Source organism: Esox lucius, chromosome 11 (assembly GCF_011004845.1).
Source record: "Esox lucius isolate fEsoLuc1 chromosome 11, fEsoLuc1.pri, whole genome shotgun sequence".
NCBI classification, from domain to species: Eukaryota; Metazoa; Chordata; class Actinopteri; order Esociformes; family Esocidae; genus Esox; species Esox lucius.
In genome coordinates, this window is record NC_047579.1 from 10,804,500 (window position 1) to 10,829,387 (window position 24,888).

General features: G+C 42.6%; 1 protein-coding gene across 1 annotated transcript in view; it reads right to left on the reverse strand.

Moving 5' to 3' along the window:
• Nucleotides 1-780: 780 nt before the first annotated feature.
• Nucleotides 781-24,888, reverse strand: part of LOC114840344 (NLR family CARD domain-containing protein 3-like) — a 37,638-nt gene continuing 13,530 nt past the window's right edge. The window contains exons 5-10 of the mRNA XM_034294910.1: nt 19,328-19,566; nt 17,375-19,172; nt 13,980-14,153; nt 9,466-9,639; nt 7,020-7,049; nt 781-784 (exon numbers count right to left, since the gene is read on the reverse strand). Coding sequence (XP_034150801.1) covers nt 781-784; nt 7,020-7,049; nt 9,466-9,639; nt 13,980-14,153; nt 17,375-19,172; nt 19,328-19,566 — 2,419 coding nt within the window. The remainder of the gene's footprint in view (nt 785-7,019; nt 7,050-9,465; nt 9,640-13,979; nt 14,154-17,374; nt 19,173-19,327; nt 19,567-24,888) is intronic.

Consider the following 24,888-nt stretch of genomic DNA (forward strand, 5'->3'; position numbering starts at 1 on the left):
CCTGGTGTCTCAAAATCATATCCTAGTGGGTCATCCGTGCACTACCGGAGACTGGGTCCTGGAGCCTAAATCCTCCCCCCCGCTTGTGGACTGGCTACGTAAAGGGTGAGAGTCAGGGCGCCCAGCTTGCATGATTTTACCCGGGCTGAAATTTAGAACTCAGGAGGTAAGACCACAATACAGTTGCGGTTGGACCGCAAGGTTAAAAATCTGCAGTTGAGGTTGGACCTTATCGATCAAATCTGCAGCAAAGGTTGGACCTTTTGAGAGGTTGGACCTCTTTAGATCTGCAGTTAAGGTTGGACCTTATCGATCAAATCTTCAGCAAAGGTTGAACCTTTTGAGAGGTTGGACCTCTTTAGATTTGTAGTAAAGGTTGGACCTTTTAAACTAGATTTACTGGGTAACATTGTCCTAAGTGTCCCCCACAGGTTCCTCACCAGTCCCAACAACACAGCCACTAACCCTGTCCCCCACATCTTATTCTGACTTGTTTTACGTAATGCCTTCTTCACCAGTCCCACTAGACCAGTGTTTCCCAATCCTGGTCCTAGAAACCCAAAGATTTGCACGTTTTAGTTTTTGCCCTATCAATCACACACCGGATTCAAATGTTGCCCTAACAATTACATACTTGATTGAAGTTCTCAAACTATCATCTACTCTTTAATTTGAATCAGGTGTGTGAGTGCCTAGGCAAAAACAAACATGTGCAACACTTTGTGTCTCCAGGACCAGGATTGGGAATCAGTGCACTAGATGATTTACTAGACAGTCTCTTCAGCTGAGAGGAAGAGAGAAGGGAGAGCAGGGGTGAGGGACAGGGGAGGGAGACAGGGAGAGGAATTGGAGAAAGAGGATGATAGGAGAGGCAGAGGACAAGGAGGAATGAAAAGACAGGATCAGAGGGGGAGAGGAAGGGATGGGTAGAGGGAAAAATGAAAGTGAGGAGCAGAGGGGAGAAACAAAGAGAGGAGCAGAGAAGAGGAAAAGAGTACAGGGAGGGAGGAGGGGAGGAAGAGAGGAGAGGAAATAATGCTAAGAGAAGAGAGGAGAGGTGGAATGCAAGAGAAAAGGAGGATGAGAGCCAGAAAGGAGGGGGATAGGAGTTGGAGAAGAGGAAAGGGGGAGAGGAGACAAGGAGGTGATGGGAAGAGGAAGAGAGGAGCAGTGTGGGAGACGGGGAGAGGAGGCAATGAGGAGAGGTAGAGGGAGAAAGCCAGGGATGTTGAATTAAGGAGGAAAGGGGGAGAGGAGACATTGGATCAGAGGGGACAGGAGATGGAGTTAGAGAGGAGACACTGGATCAGAGGGGACAGGAGAGGGAGGTAGAGAGGAGACACTGGATCAGAGGGGACAGGAGAGGGAGGTAGAGAGAGACACTGGATCAGAGGGGACAGGAGAGGGAGGTAGAGAGGAGACACTGGATCAGAGGGGACAGGAGAGGGAGGTAGAGAGGAGACACTGGATCAGAGGGGACAGGAGAGGGAGGTAGAGAGGAGACACTGGATCAGAGGGGACAGGAGAGGGAGGTAGAGAGTAGACACTGGATCAAAGGGGACAGGAGAGGGAGGTAGAGAGGAGACACTGGATCAGAGGGGACAGGAGAGGGAGGTAGAGAGGAGACACTGGATCAGAGGGGACAGGAGAGGGAGGTAGAGAGGAGACGGCTGTTTGTGTAAGATTTCTAAGTACAATTAAAAGGCCTGCATCTTGCGATCGTAGGTTACGTGTAGGTATGTATGGCTGGATTATTTCAGTTTAGTAAACGATTTACAGCATTCTATCTGTACACACACACACAAGATTTTCAACACCTTGAATAATCTGTTTTAAAACACCTTTATTTATTCTGTCAAATCTAGTAGTCATATGGTTACAGAAGCAGAAAGTTTGGTCAACCATTATATAAACAAACATTCTACTGACATCAGTGTTTACATACACCAAAGATAAACATTAAACACCCGATGAATGATTTCTAAATAAGGTTTTACAAACCAGTGTAGTAATTAATTCTATTGATTAATGACTCTAGTTTAAAGGTTAACAGTGCAAGTCCCGCCCCCCAGCCCACAGTGACCCTGCAACCAGACCAGACCTGTCAAGTATCCCGTTTTGGCCGGGAAAGACACGTATTTTACCCTTCTTTCCCGCCGTCCTCCCGTATTAGTATTTTCCCGTAAATCTCTCGTATTTTAACCTGCGTTATTAAAAAAGAATAATACCCCAGGCCTGGGTGGAGTAAAAAAAAAACATTCCCAATCTGAGCTCTGTCACTAGCCTCGCGATAACCGCCACCTGCAGTAGCCTACTACAGGTACTGTAGGTGGCAGTTGTCACAAGGTTAGTGTGTGAGGTCAGATGACAAGCGACAACACTGGAAAAAAAACCAAAAAAAAACAGAGACGGATGATGGACGCTACTACAGAGACAGAAGGCACTCCTGCCAAAAAACCAAAACCCTCATGTAAATACAGCGATCAATGGGACAGCAAATTTACTTTTCTGGAGAGGAGCAGTGTGGGGGACAGTCACACGTTTTGTAAGTTTTGTAACTGCGACTTTAGCATCTCACACGGGGGAAGGAATGATGTATGTCAGCACCAGAAATCCGCCAACCGCCGACCCTTTTCGGGATTTCTGCCTACAGGTCAGCTGAAACCGGATATGGCCCATGACAATGACCAATGGAGAGTGTGAGTTGTTTTCATCGTGTTTTACTACGGTGTGTCCAACTGAACATGACCATGATTAGAGTGATACATCATGTTGTGTTTGACACAAGGACCATCTGACACAGAGACACTGAGGACTGAGAAAAATTTACCCTAAACCCTGGATAGAGGGGCTCAGTGAATGTGGTGTTGAATGTGTACAGGTGGGTCAGTGTGTCAGAGGAGACCCTGTAGAAGGACAGAGTGCCGGCTGGCCAGTCCAGATACACTCCTACTCTGTGGGAGTCTGAGGAGGTGACAGGTATGTCAGTTGTCTTACTATTGTGACAGACAGAGTAACTGTCATCATCACAGAACAGACACCAGGACTTGTCATTGTATCCAAGACCACAGTCACCACCTCTTCCTCTCCTGTTGATTCCTTTATATGTCACTCCTATATCAGCCTCTTTCCCACTCCACTCTACCTCCCAGTAACAGCGTCCAGACAGACCCTCTCTACACAACACCTGTTCCTTGACCTCAAATCTCTCTGGGTGATCAGGATACGGCTGCTCCTCTTCCCCACATGTCACCTTTCTGTTCTCCTCAGACAGAGAGAGGAATCTGTTTACTGTGTTTAGGTCCAGTGTGAGATCACAGACATCTGATGGATGAGACCAAGACACAATATTACACATCATCAGCATTCATATTATACACACACATGCACATTTTCTTTATGTGTTAAGACACTCAGACAAACACACACACAAGCAGAATGAAACAAATATGCACAAACGTGTTACACACACAATCATACATGTGAACACACACACAAGCTGTATATGTTTTCTGTATAATAAATAACTTACATTTCTTCAGTCCTGAATTCAACCTCCACTCTCCACCATGATCCAAACTGTGGAAGAAGCACAGAAGCAGACTCATTCAGTGTCACACAATCTATCGCACACACAACCACACAGCTTACATACCCGCAACACAAACACTGTTGTGGAAATTCTTGAACTGATGTATACTTGGTCCTATACATGTATAAATGGGTTACTAGTTAAAGGTACTGAGTCCCCATGTTTAGATAAGAAAAGGAATGTAGGAGAGGGGGATCTGGTATTTAGGGTCATTATTGACTGGTATCAGCAGATTATAGGATTACTCATTAATCTGCCCATCTGTATAACTCATCAGGGCATCTATTGTCTGTCCGGAGGCTGTGAGTTCTCTTCAAGAGTTGAAGAGGTTACCCATGTGGGGGAGGATAGCTGCCCCTTGTGTGAAGCCTAGGTATTGACAGAACAAAGGGAATGTGTTGTATTGACATAAGACAGATGGGCAGCAACTTACCACACCCCTTTTTCCACTATAAGTACTGATGATTGTCATGAATTAAGTTAGAGACTCCTCTGATGATTATTTTGTGTTTGACGCGTCTCTCTATTTGCAAATAAACTGTTAATTGTGCCAAGAGAATTTTGTCTCTGTACTTCCTCCTTTAAGAGTTCTGATCGATGAAATTACCATCACAACACATAAAGACATCACAGACAACCCCCTCCCAGACAACACACAACTCCCATCCCGGACTGACACACACAATCCCCCCTGTTCTCTTGAAAGAGCCCCTCTGTACTATTTACTGTATGAGTGCAGTAATTAGTACAGAGGAGCCGTATGGGGACAATAATTAGTACAGAGGGGCTGTTTGGGGACAGTAATTATTACAGAGGGGCCGTACGGGGACAATAATTATTACAGAGGGGCCGTATTGGGACAGTAATTAATACAGAGGGGACGTACGGGGACAATAATTAGTACAGAGGGGCCGTATTGGGACAGTAATTAATACAGAGGGGACGTACGGGGACAATAATTAGTACAGAGGGGCTGTATGAGTGCAGTAATTAGTACAGAGGGGCCATATGGGGACAGTAATTATTAGAGAGGGGCCATATGGGGACAGTAATTATTACAGAGGGGCCGTATGGGGACAGTAATTATTACAGAGGGGCTGTATGGGGACAGTAATTATTACAGAGGGGCCGTATGGGGACAGTAATTATTACAGAGGGGCCGTATAGGGGACAGTAATTATTACAGAGGGGCTGTATGGGGACAGTAATTAGTACAGAGGGCCTATTGTAAGTGTGTTGAATCAAAAACCTGTTGAAACAAAAACTAAACTGTGAGATGGCTGGGGGGTCCCCAGGAGAGGGTTGAAGATCTATGGGTTACATCTTACTTCTCCTAACTATTACATCAGCTTATTTTCTGATGTAATAGTTGAGGCAGTGATGTAAGGACAGTGATTATTACAGAGGGGCCGTATGGGGACAGTGATTATTACAGAGGGGCTGTATGGGGACAGTGATTATTACAGAGGGGCCGTATGGGGACAGTGATTATTACAGAGGGGCTGTATGGGGACAGTAATTATTACAGAGGGGCTGTATGGGGACAGTGATTATTACAGAGGGGCCGTATGGGGACAGTAATTATTACAGAGGGGCCGTATGGGGACAGTGATTATTACAGAGGGGCTGTATGGGGACAGTGATTATTACAGAGGGGCTGTATGGGGACAGTGATTATTACAGAGGGGCTGTATGGGGACAGTGATTATTACAGAGGGGCTGTATGGGGACAGTGATTATTACAGAGGGGCTGTATGGGGACAGTGATTATTACAGAGGGGCTGTATGGGGACAGTGATTATTACAGAGGGGCTGTATGGAGACAGTGATTATTACAGAGGGGCCGTATGGGGACAGTAATTATTATAGAGGGGCTGTATGAAGACAGTGATTATTACAGGGGCCATTGTAAGGGTGGGACATTATAGGGCTGATTACACCCAGCTATTGTTTACATTGTGTTCACAAAAAAATGCAAGTCATTTATTTCAGTAATTTGCAAGCTCATAGACCAGTCATTCATCCAGGTGTGTGTGTGATTATGACCAGTTATTATGGGTAGACAAAAAAGTGATGTGGTCAACCCAGTCCATCAGTACAGTAAGACAGCTAAACGGCTCAGTGGCTCTCTACCTGCACTCAAACCATCTGCAATTTGTGCTCATAGGTTTGCATAGCCTGACAGAAATTGTCAAATTTAGGCATTGATTTTGAAAATATGATTTTTATGTATTTTATTTAAGGATAGTGATCACAACCATAAGCGCTATGTTTGAAGAGGGGTCAACAAGGCCTATAATGAACAGAATACCATCCCCACTGTGAAGCATGGTGGTGGCTCACTGATGTTTTGGGGGTGTGTGAGCTCTAAAGGCACAGAGCATCTTGTGAAAACTGATGGCAAGATGAATGCAGCATGTTATCTGAAAATACTGACAGACAATTTGCATTATTCTGTGCAAAAGCTGCGCACGGTACACTCTTGGACTTTCCAGCACGACAATGACCCTAAGAACAAGGCCAAGTTGACCATCCAGTGGTTACAGCAGAAAAAGGTGAAGGTTCTGGAGTAGCCATCACAGTCTCCTGACCTTAATATCACCAAGCCACTCTGGGGAGATCTCAAACGTGCAGTTCATGTAAGACGACCAAAGACTTTGCATGACCTGAAGGCATTTTGCCAAGACAAATGGGCTGCTATACCACCTGCAAGATTTTGGGGCCTCATAGACAACTATTACAAAAGACTGTATGCTGTCATTGATGCTAAAGGAGGCAATACACAGTATTAAGAACTAAGGGTATGCAGAATTTTGAACAGGGGTCATTTCATTTACTTTATTGCTGTGCTTTGTTTTATGATTGTGCCATTCTGTTATAAACTACAGTTGAATATGAATCACATACGATATAAAAGAAATGTGTTTTTGCTGCTCACTCATGTTTTCTTTCAAAATGGTACATATATTACCAATTCTCCAAGGGTATGCAAACTTTTGAGCACAACTGTATGTAGGCCCTCTAAATAGGCTACAGATACACTTGTTCAGGAAAATAAATATTGATGGTGTGGTTACTATCTATAGAAAAAAAAGACAGAGTAGCTGATGTCTGAACATATTAACATTCATAGTGCAGTCATATTTAAATAATAATAATGAATAAATTAGTTTTCCTCAAATGTGTGCTTTCCCCCCAGTTGTTCAGCTTGATATCAAAGAAACTGTGTTCATGCTATGGAACATTACGGATTACCGATGGAGCAAACATCTACAGGACCTACTTGAGTTTCTCCAGTCTCCAATGTGGATCCTCCAGTCCAGCAGAGAGCAGTCTGACTCCTGATTCTCCTGGGTGATTGTAGCTCAGATCCAACTCTTTCAGATGAGAGGGGTTTGACTTCAGAGCTGAGACCAGAGAAGCACAGCCTTCCTCTGTGACCAGACAGCCTGACAGCCTGTAGAGAGTCAATCCTCCTTGAGTACAGATAAGGCTGTTTCTATATAAACACACTGGACAGTAGTGGGGTCGGGTGTTTCAGCTGTTTCTATATAAACACACTGGACAGTAGTGGGGTCGGGTGTTTCAGCTGTTTCTATATAAACACACTGGACAGTAGTGGGGTCGGGTGTTTCAGCTGTTTCTATATAAACACACTGGACAGTAGTGGGGTCGGGTGTTTCAGCTGTTTCTATATAAACACACTGGACAGTAGTGGGGTCGGGTGTTTCAGCTGTTTCTATATAAACACACTGGACAGTAGTGGGGTCGGGTGTTTCAGCTGTTTCTATATAAACACACTGGACAGTAGTGGGGTCGGGTGTTTCAGCTGTTTCTATATAAACACACTGGACAGTAGTGGGGTCGGGTGTTTCAGCTGTTTCTTCTCCTGCAACTGCTCACAATTCATAATAACCCATTTGCATCTATATGTTGAAGTGAAATTCATATAGATATAGAAAATGCTGCTGAAACATACAGTTCAGGCATCATTGCCCAAGAGGCTACATTGTTTAGTTTGCAGAAGAAGAAAACTATTCTCTGCCGACACATAGACAAAGGTCTGTCACGAAATGCACTTAAATATTTATATCATGTTATCTTAATTACTTTGTAAACGTCTGAGATAAATAACAATAACAGGCAGGTGCAGGCTTAGCTCACAGTATAAACATTAAGCAATAGAATTGTCTTGTACACAGTAGCTCTGTGGATAGGACAAGTACCCCTAGTGGTCCTTGTCCCCCTGATTGGGAACCACTGGATGAAGAGCTTTACACTGAGTCATCAGAGGCAAACTGTTGCCTAATTCTCTCTGAAGTAACAGAAAAACATTGTTAGGTCTAGAAATTTAATTATACCTTTTCCTTTCTCTAAATAATATTTTCTGACCTTATGACCCACTGCATGGTGGATTTCATTGCTGGGCTGTGGGTTATGAGACAACCAGTGTATCACTACTAGACCACAGACCTGTCTGAGTGACATCATGGTTTCTGTCAGAATGCTGCTGTGCTGATCTACTGTTAAAATTAGTGAGGTTGGTTATATCAGCATCTGCACACACCTCAATGAAATAATCTACAAATTCCTGCCTTCCCTCATTAGATTTCAAACTGCTTGGCAATGTTGTTTGAATTGGTGCAGATGCTTCCTTTCCTTGTTTAATGCAGGTTATCTACATGTGATTTGAGCTGGTCGCTGCAGCTCTCTTTTCTGACCAGTGGGCAGGGCTGGTTAAACCATCAGAATGACATTGGTTTATAGAAATAATACTCTGTTTCTGCACTGTTAATGTAGATTTTTGTTTTGGTCAGACATGCCTCTGGACATTTTTCAGTGACAAGTTCCACATGAAGACTCACATGACACACTGCCACAACCACTGAGCTAGAATTAAGGAACAACAAACACACACACACACACACACACACACACACACACACACACACTGTAATATCGTCTGCAATCTCTGGGATGGAAAAATTATAGGGACCTATTTGTGTGGCGAACACATAAAAATCAGTCAATAGGAAAAATGTTTGGGTTTCTCTACCCATTTTTCTGTTTTTCCCTCCCAATTTCATATTATTGATCTGTCTATTATGACCTTTCCTTGTCTCAACATCTCAACAGAAGTTATGGGATAATTAAAAGACTTAGACATTTCCTATAAGCATGTTTCACCAAGCTGTTCTGATTCTTATCACATTGCTCACTCAATCAGGAAATGTTTATCTGATACATGTGTGCTTGAGGGAAACACATTCTCCAGCTTTATAACCATGGCTGACATTACAGTCACTAGAGTGCAACATGACAAGGCAGCCCTGTGTGACATCCACCCATCCACCCTGGCAGAACTGAGACAAATTACTCTGTACTATGATGGATCCCTGGGCAGCATCAATATGATGTAACCAGACAATTCATGAAGAAATGTAACAGATGGGAAGTTCAAGTCCCTATGAGACAACATGGTAGAATGAAGGGATGTCTTCAATAAGAAAGAGTGTAACAATAATACAGTGGGAATGAATGGTGGATCAGTGGACATCAGAGGGGTGGAATGAAGATTAGTTCTAATGTGTGATGGACTTGGACTAACAGAAATTATTATTTATTATGTAAGAATGTGTTTTTGTTTGTCATGGTGGTCCTGTTAGTTGTGGTGTCTTTCCTTCCAGGCCTGTTGGGATGTCTGACAGGGATTGGTCTTTACCAGGGATGGAGGCTTGGACCTGCTGGCAGCTCAGAGCAGGTGGAGGTGGGAACACAGCAGACTTGGATTCCCCTTTTGTTTTGTTACTCCTCTGTTTGTTGTCATGTTTATTGTTGTGTTGTCAGTTGTTTTGTTGTTTATTATTACTCACCTCAGAGTCTCCAGTCTACATTGTGGGTCCTTCAGCAGAGCAGAGAGCTTCTCCACTCCCGTATCCATCAAGTCATTGTAACTCAGATCCAGTTCTTTCAGGTGTGAGGGGTTTGACTTCAGAGCTGAGACCAGGGAAGCACAGCCTTCCTCTGTGACCAGACAGCTTGACAGCCTGCAGAGAGTTTAACATGATTTCACAATCACATTGTTATTCTTTGGCGGTGTAAATATATATATTCTTGAGGTAGATGATGAACAGAGTTTACAGTTTTTTTACAATCGCTGGGACCCATTTCTCAATACTTAGATCAGTTTCCAAACTCTGCACAGTTCTCCTAAGCAACTCTAAGCTTGGTACAGCAGTTCATTTCATATTCAAAATGCACTAAAACAACCAAAACTCTTCACACGTCTCAAATCAACACATTATTTCATAACACTAGCAAAGTTTTTAACCCAACAAGCACCCTTTTTCAATCATAAAGCAATAACCTAAAAAAACGTAACACAATTTCTGTTCCTGGGTAGGAAGTGTTGGCCCAATCCCAATGTCCACACTCACAGACTCACGGACTTTGAAGCGCGTTCTTGCTAAGTCTTTCAGGGCTTAGGGCTGTCCCACTGTCAAATAGTCAAGTGCTCAAGGGCTCTTTTACAGACATTTAGAGCCCTTTATGAACACTTTTCATAAGTCCGCATTTCTGCTGACTTTGTATTAGGAAATTGTCCACAGTTCATAGCGTTGTAATGTGTGTTATGGAAATTTCTTGAACTGATGCATTCTTATTGATTAATGTATTGATTCCCCATGTTTAGATAAGAAAAGGAATGTCGGTTGTGCTGTGGTAATGGAAGTATGAGGTGTTGAGGTAAACATAAACCTATAGCAGGATGGGGGTAGATACATAACAATGGGTCTTAGGACAGGATAGAGGAAGAAACACAACAGAAGGTAGGATGGATAAGGAACGTGTTGTTTCATGTGGTATGACCATGCAGATTCTTATCTCCACCCATTCCATCTATAAGTATCTAATGTATTTCCAAATGCTTTAGAGACTCCTCAGTTGATTATCCTGTAAGCGTTTGACGCGTCTCTCTATTTGCAAATAAACTATTAATAGTTTTTTGTCTCTGTCTTTACTCCCTTAAAATACATATAAATCAGGCAGTCGGTCTATTAAGTGCCTTGGCTGCGAAGAAAGTAAAAAGTCCCAGACCCACAATAGTGTGCAACATGTTTCTGTGTCGTCAAGGTAACGTGATAATGTCCAAAGTGGTGTCCCATTACTATTTGTAGCACTTAGAGCCCTAGCAGCCTCTTGCACTCAATCACTTACCAGGTGACATCAGTTAACTGTGAGGGTTCAGGGCTTAGGGTTTAGGGGGACATTGGGATTGGGACATATGTAGCAGGCTAGTCAATTAAAGCAACATTGGTGGGGAATAATAGCCGTTTTTTATACTTTTGAGGGTTAGGGTTTCATAAGCAATTAGGAAATAAGACTTACTACCCAGGAACTAAAAAAGTATCATTGTTAGACGGTGAAATCATTAACATTTGGTAGCATTGCACAATGTTTTCTTTTGTAAAATGTCTTTACAAAACAAGAATGACACCTTTCTACTGTTTAGAATTCATTGCAGTAAATGTTACAAGAATGAATCAGACATGATGCAATACGCTTCAAATTTTATGTCATATTTTGGCATTGAGTGATAATAATTTGTATATACACCATTGACCGATATAGATACAGTAGCAATGCTAGTCATCCCTGTCTTCTGCATTTGGCCACAGGATCTCATCCACATCACATCTTATGTCATCTTGGGCAATACATCTAGGAAATAATCTTTTGGCATGCCTGGTCCATCCCTGGCAATCTTCTGCAGATATGCCCAGGCATCCAGCCTTCATTAGATCCAGGGACATTTGATCATGTGGATGGTGGTCATAAACATTCCACCTCCATCAGCAATGGAGAGTAAGTTAGCTGGGTCCATGTTTAAATTATAGTACAGAACAATTCCTAAGATGTTCCCTTTTGCATAGATGGGAATTAAATTGAACACCTGGGAAGCTGTTCATATACAATAGGAATCAGCTGTGGTTGGTCTAATTGTTTTGATAGTATTTCATTTTTTTATTTGGAATATATTTCAATACAGTATTACTGTAGAAATGTAGCAAATTGCTGTCTTATTCAATTTGGTGTTATGTTAGGTTTTGAACTTAAGTATACCAGTTTTGAAAACAGTATGTAAACATGTGCAAATCGGCCTGTAGGCACATAGAGTTTTGGTGGTGGTTGTGTCTGAGTGAGAAAAGAATTCAGGACATTTGAAAGATGTTGTCACTGAATGCATTTTGTGTCAAAGCCCACACAGACTGCTGTTATGCTCGCAGTGTGAAGAGTTTTGAGAAATGGGGTCGAAATGTGTTTGAGGCTGAGCTGTGACTCCTTTATTTCTAAAAATAATCAACAGATATTATGCAGAATTACTAAAAAGTTTAAAAAAGAAAAATTTACCAATGTCTGCTGGAAATATTTAAATTGTTAAACGTGTTTAGGTAGAGAACAAGAGCACCTCATGAAGTGATTAGAATTCAGATAAGAGCATAATGACTTACGTTCTAATATGAGAGCAGTAATTTGATTAATATTTAGGCCTCCATGCTGAATAAGATCATGGGCTGAGTCCGTGTTATATGATGCTTGAAGAAGTAGGTATACATTTACTAAATAACTTAGTTCTGGGCATTATCCTTGTGTGGAAAATGAATTTATCATTAAATCCATATAAATGAATTATTCTGTTAGAGGTTATCTTGTACTCTGATTGCTTATAACATTATGTGTACTAATATACACGTCTCCTCTTGTCAACATCTTCCGTTTTCTGTATCTGTGTTCAGGGGCAGTGATGAGTGGAACACTTTTCCATCTTCCACACTAGTAATAACTGTGACATTTTCAGTTCTCCGCTCTGACTGACATTTCTGACATCCTCTGTCCATGAAACCCCTCCACTGTGGTGTACATTTCCATCTCTATGAAACCCCTCCACTGTGGTGTACATTTCCATCTCTCTGAAACCCCTCCACTGTGGTGATATTTCCATCTCTATGAAACCCCTCCACTGTGGTGACATTTCCATCTCTATGAAACCCCTCCACTGAGATGACATTTCCATCTCTATGAAACCCCTCCACTGAGATGACATTTCCATCTCTATGAAACCCCTCCACTGAGATGACATTTCCATCTCTATGAAACCCCTCCACTGTGGTGACATTTCCATCTCTATGAAACCCCTCCACTGAGATGACATTTCCATCTCTATGAAACCCCTCCACTGTGGTGACATTTCCATCTCTATGAAACCCCTCCACTGTGGTGACATTTCCATCTCTATGAAACCCCTCCACTGTGGTGACATTTCCATCTCTATGAAACCCCTCCACTGTGGTGATATTTCCATCTCTATGAAACCCCTCTACTGTGGTGACATTTCCATCTCTATGAAACCCCTCTACTGTGGTGACATTTCCATCTCTATGAAACCCCTCCACTGAGATTACATTTCCATCTCTATGAAACCCCTCCACTGTGGTGTACATTTCCATCTCTATGAAACCCCTCCACTGTGGTTACATTTCCAGCTATAAATATTTTGGAAGGTTTGGGCGTCTCACGACCACCGTTCACACAGCTGGGATTAAAAGGTGAATTTAAGTTCATCAGCTTTATGTTCCTTGTGTCTTATTCATTGATTCAGCACATAGCTCCACTAGACGACTTTGATACATATCAGTGGTCATTACAGTGAGTGTCTGGACAATGTCTACTGAAATAGAGGTGCTATACTGTGTATACCTGCGTTGCCCCACTACACCACTGGGCTACTATATTAATAAGGATTATATGTGAACCCCCTTATTCCTTCCTACCTGAAACACTGACAACAACCTCAGTTCCACTACAATATGATAATACGCTTGGCTTTCTAAATATCTTAACTATTTTGGGCAACACTGTTCTTATTATGTATCGTGAGATAAAGCTTCCGGCCCCAGTCAATGGCCCAATTCATAACATCTATTAAATATCTACAACACTGGGCAAGTTGTGCCACTAGAATGGTTTAGACTAGCCTCTTTCCTCTTTGCCATAGACCCTAGGCTAATACTTTTGACAAATTAGATCAGATATGTTGCGAATAATTTAGCAAAAGATCAGAATGTGTGTAAGAGCAGCCAGAGTAGCCTGTCATTTAAAGTAGCTAGACACTGTAAAGCCCCGCCCCCAGGAAATAGGGCTCCACCTCCTAACAAAGACCAATTTGACCATTGACAATAAATACAAGTATTTTAGTCTTAAAACAGACTAAGCCCCAATATACAGTCAGTAAAAAGTTTAATGTATGGTTATTATTTTATTGGCCGTTGCAACGATTGTGGATCTGGGCATCAGTTATCACTTATTGACTAACTACAGTAATACTGACCTCAGAGTCTCCAGTTTACAGTGTGGATGCCCCAGTCCAGCAGAGAGCATCTTCACTCCTGAATCCATCAGTTCATTGTCACTCAGATCCATCACTGTCAGGTGGGAGGGGTTTGACCTGAAAGCTGATGATATCACTTCACACACTTCTGCTGTGAGTTTACAGCCAGCGAGTCTGTCAATAAAAAGGAAACATATTGTATTAATTGCACTCCCATTCATTCATGTCACTCCATTTATGTCACTGTGTGTTTTCCTGCTTACACTAGTGAAACAGGTTTCAGAACGCTCCGAAAAACTTTGCGACACTGCGGTGTTGAAACATAGTGTCAAAGCTTGTTTCAAAGAGGCCAAGTTACGTGATCTAAGCAAACAAAGTGACCTCACGTCACACTGTTTCGAACAGGTTTCGATCACCTATGCCAGTCCCTGAAATACAAGCCAATGAAAATGGACAGATTTCGAGTGTTGTTTGATGTAGTAGAGAGACAGAAATTACTATCAGAACGATTCAGTTAATTTGGAGAAGTGGAGGGAGCACAAAAAATAAGTTGCTGAACATAACCTTGTAAAATGCAACAACTGGGCCAGAACTTGCATTCACAACTTTCATACAAATTAAGTAGAAGCATATACATGTACCCTTATATATCGAAGTCCACCAATACAACATGAGTATTTTATACACACTATACAGTGAGGGAAAATATAATTTGATCCCCTGCTGACTTTGTCCGTTTGCCCACTGACAAAGAAATGGTAGGTTTATTTGAACAGTGAGAGACAGAATAACAACAAAAAAATCCAGAAAAACAAATGTAAAAAAATATATAAATTGATTTACATTTTAATGAGTGAAGCAAGTATTTAAACCCCTCTCAATCAGAAAAAATTCTGGCTCCCAGGTGTCTTTTATATAGGTAACGAGCTGAGATTAGGAGCACACTCTTTCAGGGAGTGCTCCTAAATTTTAGCTTGTTACCTGAATAAAAGACACCTGTCCACAGAAGCAATCAATCAATCGGATTCCAAACTCTCCACCATGGCCAAGACAAAAGAGCTGTCCAAGGATGACAGGGACAAGATTATATATAAACACAAAAGAACTGTCAATCTCCCTCGGTCTGGGGCTCCATGCAAGATCTCACCTTGTGGAGTTGCAGTGATCATGAGAATGGTGAGGAATCAGCCCAGAACTACACGGGAGGATCTTAAGGCAGCTGGGACCTTAGTCACCAAGAAAACAATTGGTAACACACTACACCGTGAAGGACTGAAATCCTGTAGCGCCCGCAAGGTCCCACTGCTCAAGAAAGCACATGTACAGGTCCGTCTGAAGTTTGCCAATGAACATCTGAATGATTTAGTGGAGAACTGGGTGAAATTGAGCTCTTTGGCATCAACTCAACTCGCCGTGTTTGGAGGAGGAGGAATGCTGCCTATGAGCCCAAGAACACCACCCCCACCGTCAAACATGGAGGTGGCAACATTATGCTTTGGGGGTGTTTTTCTGCTAAGGGGAAAGGACAACTTCATTGCATCAAAGGGATGATGGACGGGGCCATGTACCGTCAAATCTTGTGTGAGAACCTCCTTCCCTCAGCCAGGGCATTGAAAATGGGTCGTGGATGGGTATTCCAGTATGACAATAACCCAAAACACACGGCCAAGGCAACAAAGGAGTGGCTCAAGAAGAAGCACATTAATGTCCTGGAGTGGTCAAGCCAGTCTCCAGACCTTAATCCCATAGAAAGTCTGTGGAGGGCAAAACGTCAGCCTCGAAAACCTTAATGACTTGGAGAAGAAGTGCAAAGAGGAGTGGGACAAAATCCCTCCTGAGATGTGTGCAAACCTGAAGGCCAACTACAAGAAACGTCTGACCTCTGATTGCCAACAAGAGTTGTAAATGGCCATTAAACAGAATCTGAACCAAATGTTGCCAAATAACTTTTTATTTGTTTATATTTTGGTTGACTAATAATTTTCACTGAATAATTAATGTGGACACAGTATTCTTATTTATTTTTACAAGAGTGTTTAGATTTTCTACTTCCCACACCTTTATTTTGAAATCTGTGAAAGTGCAGCGATGTAGTGTGTACGCGGGCGCCTTTTTCTCTACGTGCAGTGTCCTGATTAACGTTACCTGAGGAGAAATGTATGTTCTGTTACACGCTGTGCAAATGTAAAAAAGGTTTATTTCTAACTCTTAGCTCCTGGCTGATGACGGGCACAAGGTACAGTTTTAACTTTATTCGGTGTGGTAAACTTTGAGAAACTTTTAAGTGTTTGTTTATCAATTTACTCAAAAGCTGTTAGCTTGCGTTTAGTGTGTCGTTAGCATAGGTTATGAATATCAGCGATGACAATTTATTTTGCTAATGTTGTTATATTAGCCTGTATATTAGAATGTGATGTTATTATTACACTATTTATGGTGTAGGCTAATTAGATTGCACAATTGTGGTTTGTATGTTTATGAGTATTTACATGCAATAAGTATGTCTGATGTTTGTCTGTTTATTCATACAACTCTTACAGTGTTTTATGGAAATTAAATCCTTTTATAAACATCAGTTCCTGAGTGTGAATTGCATCTGTTCAGCCGGGAATGCTACAAGGGTTTTACCACCAAGTACTAAGTCATGTTTTGCAGAGGGGTCGAATAATTATTTAACTCAATGCAAATCAAGTTATAACATTTTTGACATGCGTTTATTTTTATTTTTATTCTTATTCTGTCTCTCACTGTTCAAATACACCTACCATTAAAATTATAGACTGATCATTTCTTTGTCAGTGGGCAAACGGACAAAATCAGCAAGGGATCAAATAATTGTTTCCCTCACTGTAGGCACATTTCCAGATTTAGGAACCTTAGTTTGTGTGTATCTTCCACGGCAAACAAAGCTGCGCTTAAGATGTTACCGCTCTTTTATTAACGTTGTAAGCTAAATATTTATGATATGTTCCATGAGTAGACACTGCATTTAGCTGCACTTAACTGTTAACTTCTCAATTTGCTATTCAATGATTAGGCCTATATGCAATTCCAGCGTATGCCACCCACTACACCACTCAGTTTATTTTCTGAGTCTTCCAGTTCCATTAAATGTATTTGGCCAGAAGATGTCACCAGAGTGCGATCTTTTGAGTGTTTCAAAACAGTGAATCCTTTTTCGATACGATTGTTTCAACTGGCTCATATTTTCGGGAAAGCTTTGTTTCTCTCATCACTTGCTTACACCATAATGTGTGCATCATGCATACATGGTGTAACTATGTATTTTTACTATCAAATGAATTATTTTGGGGATTGAAGTAGAAACTGTATTTACCAACATTTTACCTGTTAATATCGGTTTGTGTGTGAGTGATATTTACACTAATACTTACAGAGCCTTTCTGCAGCGTCTGACAGCTGGGATCAGTCTCCCACGACCCTCTTGTGATGTTTTGTATTTCTTCAAATCAAACTCATCCAAAACGTTCTCTGATATCTGCAGCATGTAGGCCAGGGCTGAACAGTTTGCAAGAGTGAGGTTTTTGGAACGGTTGTCTGACTTTAAGTATTTTTGGATTTCCTCCTGGACTGAATGATCTTTCATCTCTATCAGACAGTGGAAGAGATTGATGCACCTCTCAGGGGAGATATTCTTCTTCTGCATCAGCTTTAGGTATCTTACTGTTTTCTGGATGCTCTCTGGACTGCTTTCTGTCTGTGTCACCAGACCTTCTAGGAGTTTCTGATTAGACTCCAATGAGAGGCCATGAAGGAAGCGGACAAAAAGATCTAGATGTCCATTCTTGCTCTCCAAGGCTTTATCCACTGTACTTTTTAGCAACTCATGTAACGTTAGATCTTCAGATGAAGCTTTAGTCTTTCTCTTGAGGAAGGGCTTCAGTGCATCCATGTTCTGGGTTGTGAAACAATGGTACATGTAGACAGCTGAGAGGAACTCCTGAATGCTCAGATGCACAAAGCAGTACACCACTCTCTGAAATAACACTGACTCTTCTTTGAAGATTTCTGTGCACACTCCTGAGTACACTGATGCCTCTTGTACATCGATGCCACACTCTTTCAGGTCTTCTTCATAGAAGATGAGATTGCCCTTCTCCAGATGTTCAAATGCAAGCTTCCCCAGCTTGAGAAGAACATCCTTATCTGACTCCATCAGCTCCTCTTTCATCACAACTCTACCATGATACTTCTGGTTCTTGTGGCTGGTCTGAATGAAGAGGAAGTGTGTGAACATCTCAGTCAGAGTCTTGGGCATCTCTCCTCTCTTATCTGTAGTCAACATGTGCTCAAGGACTATAGCCAAAATCCAACAGAAGACTGGTATGTGACACATGATGTGAAGGCTCCTTGATGTCTTTATGTGTGAGATGATTCTGCTGGCCAGGTCCTCATCACTGAATCTCTTCCTGAAGTACTCCTCTTTCTGTGGGTCATTAAACCCTCTCACCTCTGTGACCCGGTCAACACACCCTGAAGGGATCTGATTGGCTGCTGCAGGTCTGGTAGTTATCCAGAGGAGAGCAGAAGGAAGTAGATTTCCCTTGATGAGGTTTGTCATCAGAACATCTACAGATGATGTCTGTGTTACATCAGATATGACTTTGTTACAGTTAAAATCCACTGGAAGTCTGCTTTCATCCAGACCATCAAAGATAAACATTGATTTACAAGCAACAAGTTTCTTCACACTGTGTTTGTCCAGATCTGTGTTGAAGTACTTCAGAAGTCTGGGCAAACTGTACTGTTTATCCCTGATCAAGTTTAGCTCCTTGAAAGGAAGCACAAATATGACATCCACATCTTGGTTTGCCTTGCCGTCAGCCCAGTCTACGATGAATTTCTGCACAGAGACAGTTTTTCCGATACCAGCGATGCCCATCATAAGCACAGTCCTGATGGGTTTCTCTTGGCCAGGTAAGGGTTTGAAGATGTCATTGCAGTGGATTGCTGTGTCGTGTGAGGTTGGCGTTCTGGATGCTGCCTCTAGCTGCCACACCTCGTGTTCATTATTAACCCCTTCACTTTCTCCCTCTGTGATGTAGAGCTCTGTGTAAATACTGTTGAGGGGAGTCTGATTGTTCGTTTTTACGTTGCCTTCTGTCACACATTCATACCTCCTTTTCAGACTGGCTTTATAATTCTCTAAAGCTCCATGCAAACTCTCATTCTCTGTAAGAGAATAATGAAAAAAATAATCAAACACATGGTTTAAAAGATGTTTACAAAGGTTTGCCTTTTAACCTGTATTACTTAATGCATGCAGTGCCCTACATTAAAACCATGTTGAAATAGTTAAGTACAAACACGTGTGCAAATAGTCTTACTGTTTTCAGAGCCTCTGTCATCCTCACTGGGTTCACTCAGCTGCTGTAGTACAGGTCTTGTTCTGGATCTCTTTCTACACTGAGGACAGACATATTCTCCTGACGAAGCAGGCTGCTCCCAGTATCTGGTGATACACTGTCGGCAGAACCTGTGTCCACAGTTAATAGAGACTGGATCCCTCAGAACCAGCTCACACACTGAACACCTGGACTGATCCTCTGTCAGAGTTGACAGTCCACTATAGAGGATAAAGACACAGAGAGATCAATGGATATAGTTAATTACACCTGGACTGATCCTCTGTCAGAATTGACCATCCACTACAGAGGATAAAGACACAGACAGAACAATAGGGAAAGTTAATTACACCTGTAAATGTCCTAGAACTGAACATACTGTATCTTTCATCAATTAACTTAATAGGTTGAATAATAGACATGTCACTCTTCTTCACGGACACACACCTGCCTCCGGCGGACTCTAACCACTTTGTCCTGGTATAGCTGCCCATTTGTCTTGGCAAAATGCCTCCAGATCATGCAAAGTCTTTGGTCGTCTTGCATGAACCGCACGTTTGAAATCTCCCCAGAGTGGCTCAATGATATTAAGGTCAGGAGACTGATGGCCACTCCAGAACCTTCACCTTTTTCTGCTGTAACCACTGGAGGGTCAACTTGGCCTTGTGCTTAGGGTCATTGTCATTCTGGAAAGTCCAAGAGTGTCCCATGCGCAGCTTTCGTGCAGAAGACTACAAATTGCCTGTATTTTCAGATAACATGCTGCATTCAACTTGCTATAAATATTCACAAGGTTTCTGTGCCTTTAGAGCTCACACAACCCCAAAACACCAGTGAGCCACCACCATGATTCACAGTGGGGAGGTTTTCTGCATACTACAGGCCTTGTTGACCCCTCTCCAAACACAGCGCTTACGGTTGTGACCATAAAGCTTTATTTTGGTCTTGTCACTCCAAATTACAGTGTGCCAGAAGCTGTGCGGCGCGTCAAGGTGTTGTTGGGCATAATAGAGCTTTATGCTTTATTGAAGATGGCGCCGTTGAGGATGCTCCCAACCAACTTTGCGGATTTATTGTTGTTACTATTGTGTCATTTTGCTACATTCTCAACCACATTATTAACCTATAACAGGCAATCACTATTGGACATGAGAACTGCACTGGAATCATCTCTTTCATCCAGAACATCAAGATCATCAAACAACCCGGGATACCCTTTGTTGTGCTTACCTGAGCAAGCACCTGGAAAACGACGCAAATGAAGGAAACGTCCAGTCACTAGACAGCAAGCTGGACCAACTCAGGATCAGGTTTGCTTTCCTCTCCCAAGTATTCTCTTAGTGAATGTCCAGTCACTAGACAGCAAGCTGGACCAACTCAGGAGCGGGCTAGCTTTCCTCTCCCAAGTATTCTCTTAGTGAATGTCCAGTCACTAGGCAGCAAGCTGGACCAACTCAGGAGCGGGCTAACTTTCCAGAGGGATATTAAGAACTGTAATGTACTGGTTTACACTGAAACATGGCTGGAGATGTGGCCAATCCCAGATGTGGCCATTGTTCAGACAGGGCTATCCATTCATCAGCATGATCGAACAGCATAGTCCGGTTAAAGCAGGGGGTGGTGTCTACTTCATGGTAAACAATCTTTGGTGACTGGATGTGGACTATATCTCTTCTGGAAGCTCTCCTGATCTGGAGCATATTACGATTAAATGTCGCCTTTACAATCTACCCCGGGAGTTTACATCAGTCATTTTAACATCTGTGTACATCCCCCCAAGCCAACGCTGGGGCTACGCTCAACAAACTTTTTCAAGTTATCAATAGGCTTGAATGTTTACATCCGGAGGCTGCCTTTATTGTTGCTGGCGATTTTAATGGTGCCAATCCGAAGAAAGTCCTACCGAAGTGTAAAAAACACGTCAACTTCCCAACATGCAGGAAAGATACTCTGGATAATGTCTACTCTTCATTTCCTCACGGATATAAGGCCCTCCCCCGTCCTGCTTGCGGCAAATCAGACCACGCGTTGATACTGTTGCTCCTTGCTTACAGGCAGAGTCTAAAACAAGAGAAGCCAGTGATGAGGTCCATTCAACGATGGATGGACGAATCAGACACCGATTTATGTCACTGTTTCCTCACTACCGACTGGGAAATGTTCTGAGAAGTGTCTGGAGGCAATATCAATGAACACACAGAGTCAGTGACCGGTTTTATCTGCAAATGCATTGACGACGTTGTACAACGTACAACTACAAAATCATTTCCTAATCAAAAACTATGGGTCAGCAGTGGTATTTATGCCATGCTAAAGGCTCGGACTGCAGCATTCAACTCTGGCAGCTTGGACAATTATAAGAAATCCTGGTATGATCTCAGGAAGGAAATAACAACCTAAAAAAGTAAATACAGAGTCAAAGTAGAATCTCTCTACCAGGGCTGCAATACCAGGAACATGTCGAGTTGTCTGAGAACCATCACTGACTATAATGGCAATACAGGTAGTGTGGGGAAGTGTCAGCTTCTCTCCCAGAGGAACTGAACTCTTTCAATGCTCGCTTTGAGAACATCATCCTTGGCATGGATACTCAAATGGACCAGGATGGCTGCCCTTTCCAAATGACCAGGTCAGACGTCGGCAAAGCCCTAAAAAGGATTAACATACTCCAGGCCCCTGGACCAGATAACATCTCAGGCCGTGTTCTCAGGGTCTGTGCAGATCAACTGGCTGATGTCTTTACTGATATCTTCAACCTATTGCTACGTCAGTCAGTGGTCCCCACCTGCTTCATAAAGTCCATCATTGTTCCTGTGCCAAAAATCTAAAAGTCCTCTGCATGAATGACTACCGCCCTGTAGCACTCACACCTATCATCATTAAGTGCTTTGAGCGGCTAGTTAAAACTCACATCACAGACACCATGCCTGCAACACTTGATCCGCTGCAGTTTGCCTACAGACTTAACAGATCTACAGAGGATGCCATCGCTCTGACCCTCCACTACGCACTCTCTCATCTGTACAAGAGGAACACATATGTGAGAATGTTGTTCATTGACTACAGCTCAGCCTTAAAGGGCTGTGTGCTGAGCCCGCTCCTGTACTCTCTCTTCACCCACGACTGCCCGGCAACCCACGTCTCCAACACCATCGTTAAGTTTGCTGACGACACCACCAACATAGACCTGATCTCTGACAATGACGAGTCAGCCTATAGAGACGAAGTAAGGTCACTGACTTCGTGGTGTCAGGATAACAACCTCCAGCTCAATATCAGCAAAATGAGGGAGATGATTGTTTATCACAGGAAGCAGCGGCAGGGAGACCACGCCCCCACACACACATCAATGGGTCTGCAGTAGAGAGAGATCACAACATCAGGTTCCTCTGGGTCAACATCAGCGATGACTTGACCTGGTCTCATCACTCTAACATCTTGGTGAAGGAGGCCAGGAAACGGCTCTTCTTCCTATGCCGATTAAGGAGATTTGGCATGGATTCCAGGATACTCTCCAACTTCTACAGATGCACTATCGAGAGTCTCCTGACTGGCTTGTCACCGCCTGGTATGGCAGCTGGATCACAATGTCTGACCTGTCATCACTGCAGGATCTCTACACATGGAGGTGTCGGAGGTGGAGCAAACAGATCATTAAAGATCCCAGCCACCCAGGCCATGGACTGTTTACCAAGCTGCCGTCAGGCAGAAGGTACAGGAGTATTCAGTCCAAAACTAACAGGCTATGGGACGGCTTCTTTCCACAGGCTCTAAGGCTGCTCAACTCGGGAACCCCTCTTGCCTTCCAACCGTAGTCCCATGCACACCTGTCACTTATATCATGCACATCTGTCACTTTTACATTGCATTACGGTTGTATAGTTGTTTATTTATTATTATTGATGTGTGTTTTTGTTTAGTGTTATTACTGATTGATTGTGTTATCTTATTTTTCGAAATTATAATTACTGTTACTTTTCAACTTTCAACTGCACTGTCGGGAGTGGGAAAACCAAGCATTTCATTGCCGTAACTTGTTATTGCAAATGACAAATAAACCTTTTGAACTTGAACGTATTGTAAGCAGGATTTTGGTTTGGCACAGTAAAGGCTTCTTTCTATCGTGTTCAAGTATCGTGGTATTGTGCTCCTTGAAACAACCACACCGTCTTTTTCCAGAGCAGACGGTATTTCTCCTCAGGTCCTGATTGGCATTTGCAAGGCTTTGGATATCTTTTTATATCCTTTTCCATCTTTATAAAGTTCTAATAGCTTGTTACACAGGTCGGTTGACAATTATTTTCTGCTCCTCATGGCTCAGTATCTAGCCTGCTCAGTATCTAGCCTGCTCAGTGCATTCACGTGAAGGCTAACAAGCTTATTGACTATTTATACACAGACATTAATTGCAATTTAAAAAGACACAGGTGTGGGAAATTCTGCTTTTATTGCCATTTTCACCTGTGTGTGCTTTATTCAATTTATCTACATATGTTTTATAATTTATTGTACATTAATATTGTGATCACATGAGTCCGAAAGATGCAACTGATGAGCAGTGAATGCTGTGACCGTCTTGTCAAAACCCTGTTATTTACTGTAATATCTTTCTGCAACAGCCGATGCTAAAGCTATCAACCCAAGATCCTGGTGTAAGAGAGTTTTTTTCCTCAGTCTGCAGTCAGTAACACAAGACACCTACGTAATCTAGCCGAGGAGGAGATGAGCTAACAAGCTAATGTAATGTTATTGTATGCCAGAGGTAGTTAAAAAAGTAACAAACTAGATACACATTGAGCAGTAGCTGACTACTGTAGCAACCAAACATCCTTATACTGCACCTAATTGTGTTAATACTAGAGCTATCAAACAATTAAAGTAATTGTGATTAATCGCATAAATGTCTGTAGTTAATGATGATTAATCAACATTTTTGAATGTGTTCAACTTTGGTCCTAAATATAAAAATGTCTGTTTAAAAAGCAGTGCATTATGTTAAAGACATATAATGTACTATTGTAAACTGGACACTGCTTGATTTGAAATCAAATGTGCAGGAGTTGGTCCATTCAAACAGGGTATATTATGGCCCTTAAATGTCTCCCCTCAAATTATCACAATGACAAGCAAAATCTATTTGTATCCCAATAGTGTAGTTTGGCGTTTGCTCTGTAGCCGACTGGAAGGCCCTGCAACGGGTGGTGGAAACCGCCCAGCACATCACTGGTACCCAGCTCCCAGCCATCATAGACCTCCAGCACATCACTGGTACCCAGCTCCCAGCCATCATAGACCTCCAGCACATCACTGGTACCCAGCTCCCAGCCATCATAGACCTCCAGCACATCACTGGTACCCAGCTCCCAGCCATCATAGACCTCCAGCACATCACTGGTACCCAGCTCCCAGCCATCATAGACCTCCAGCACATCACTGGTACCCAGCTCCCAGCCATCATAGACCTCCAGCACATCACTGGTACCCAGCTCCCAGCCATCATAGACCTCCAGCACATCACTGGTACCCAGCTCCCAGCCATCATA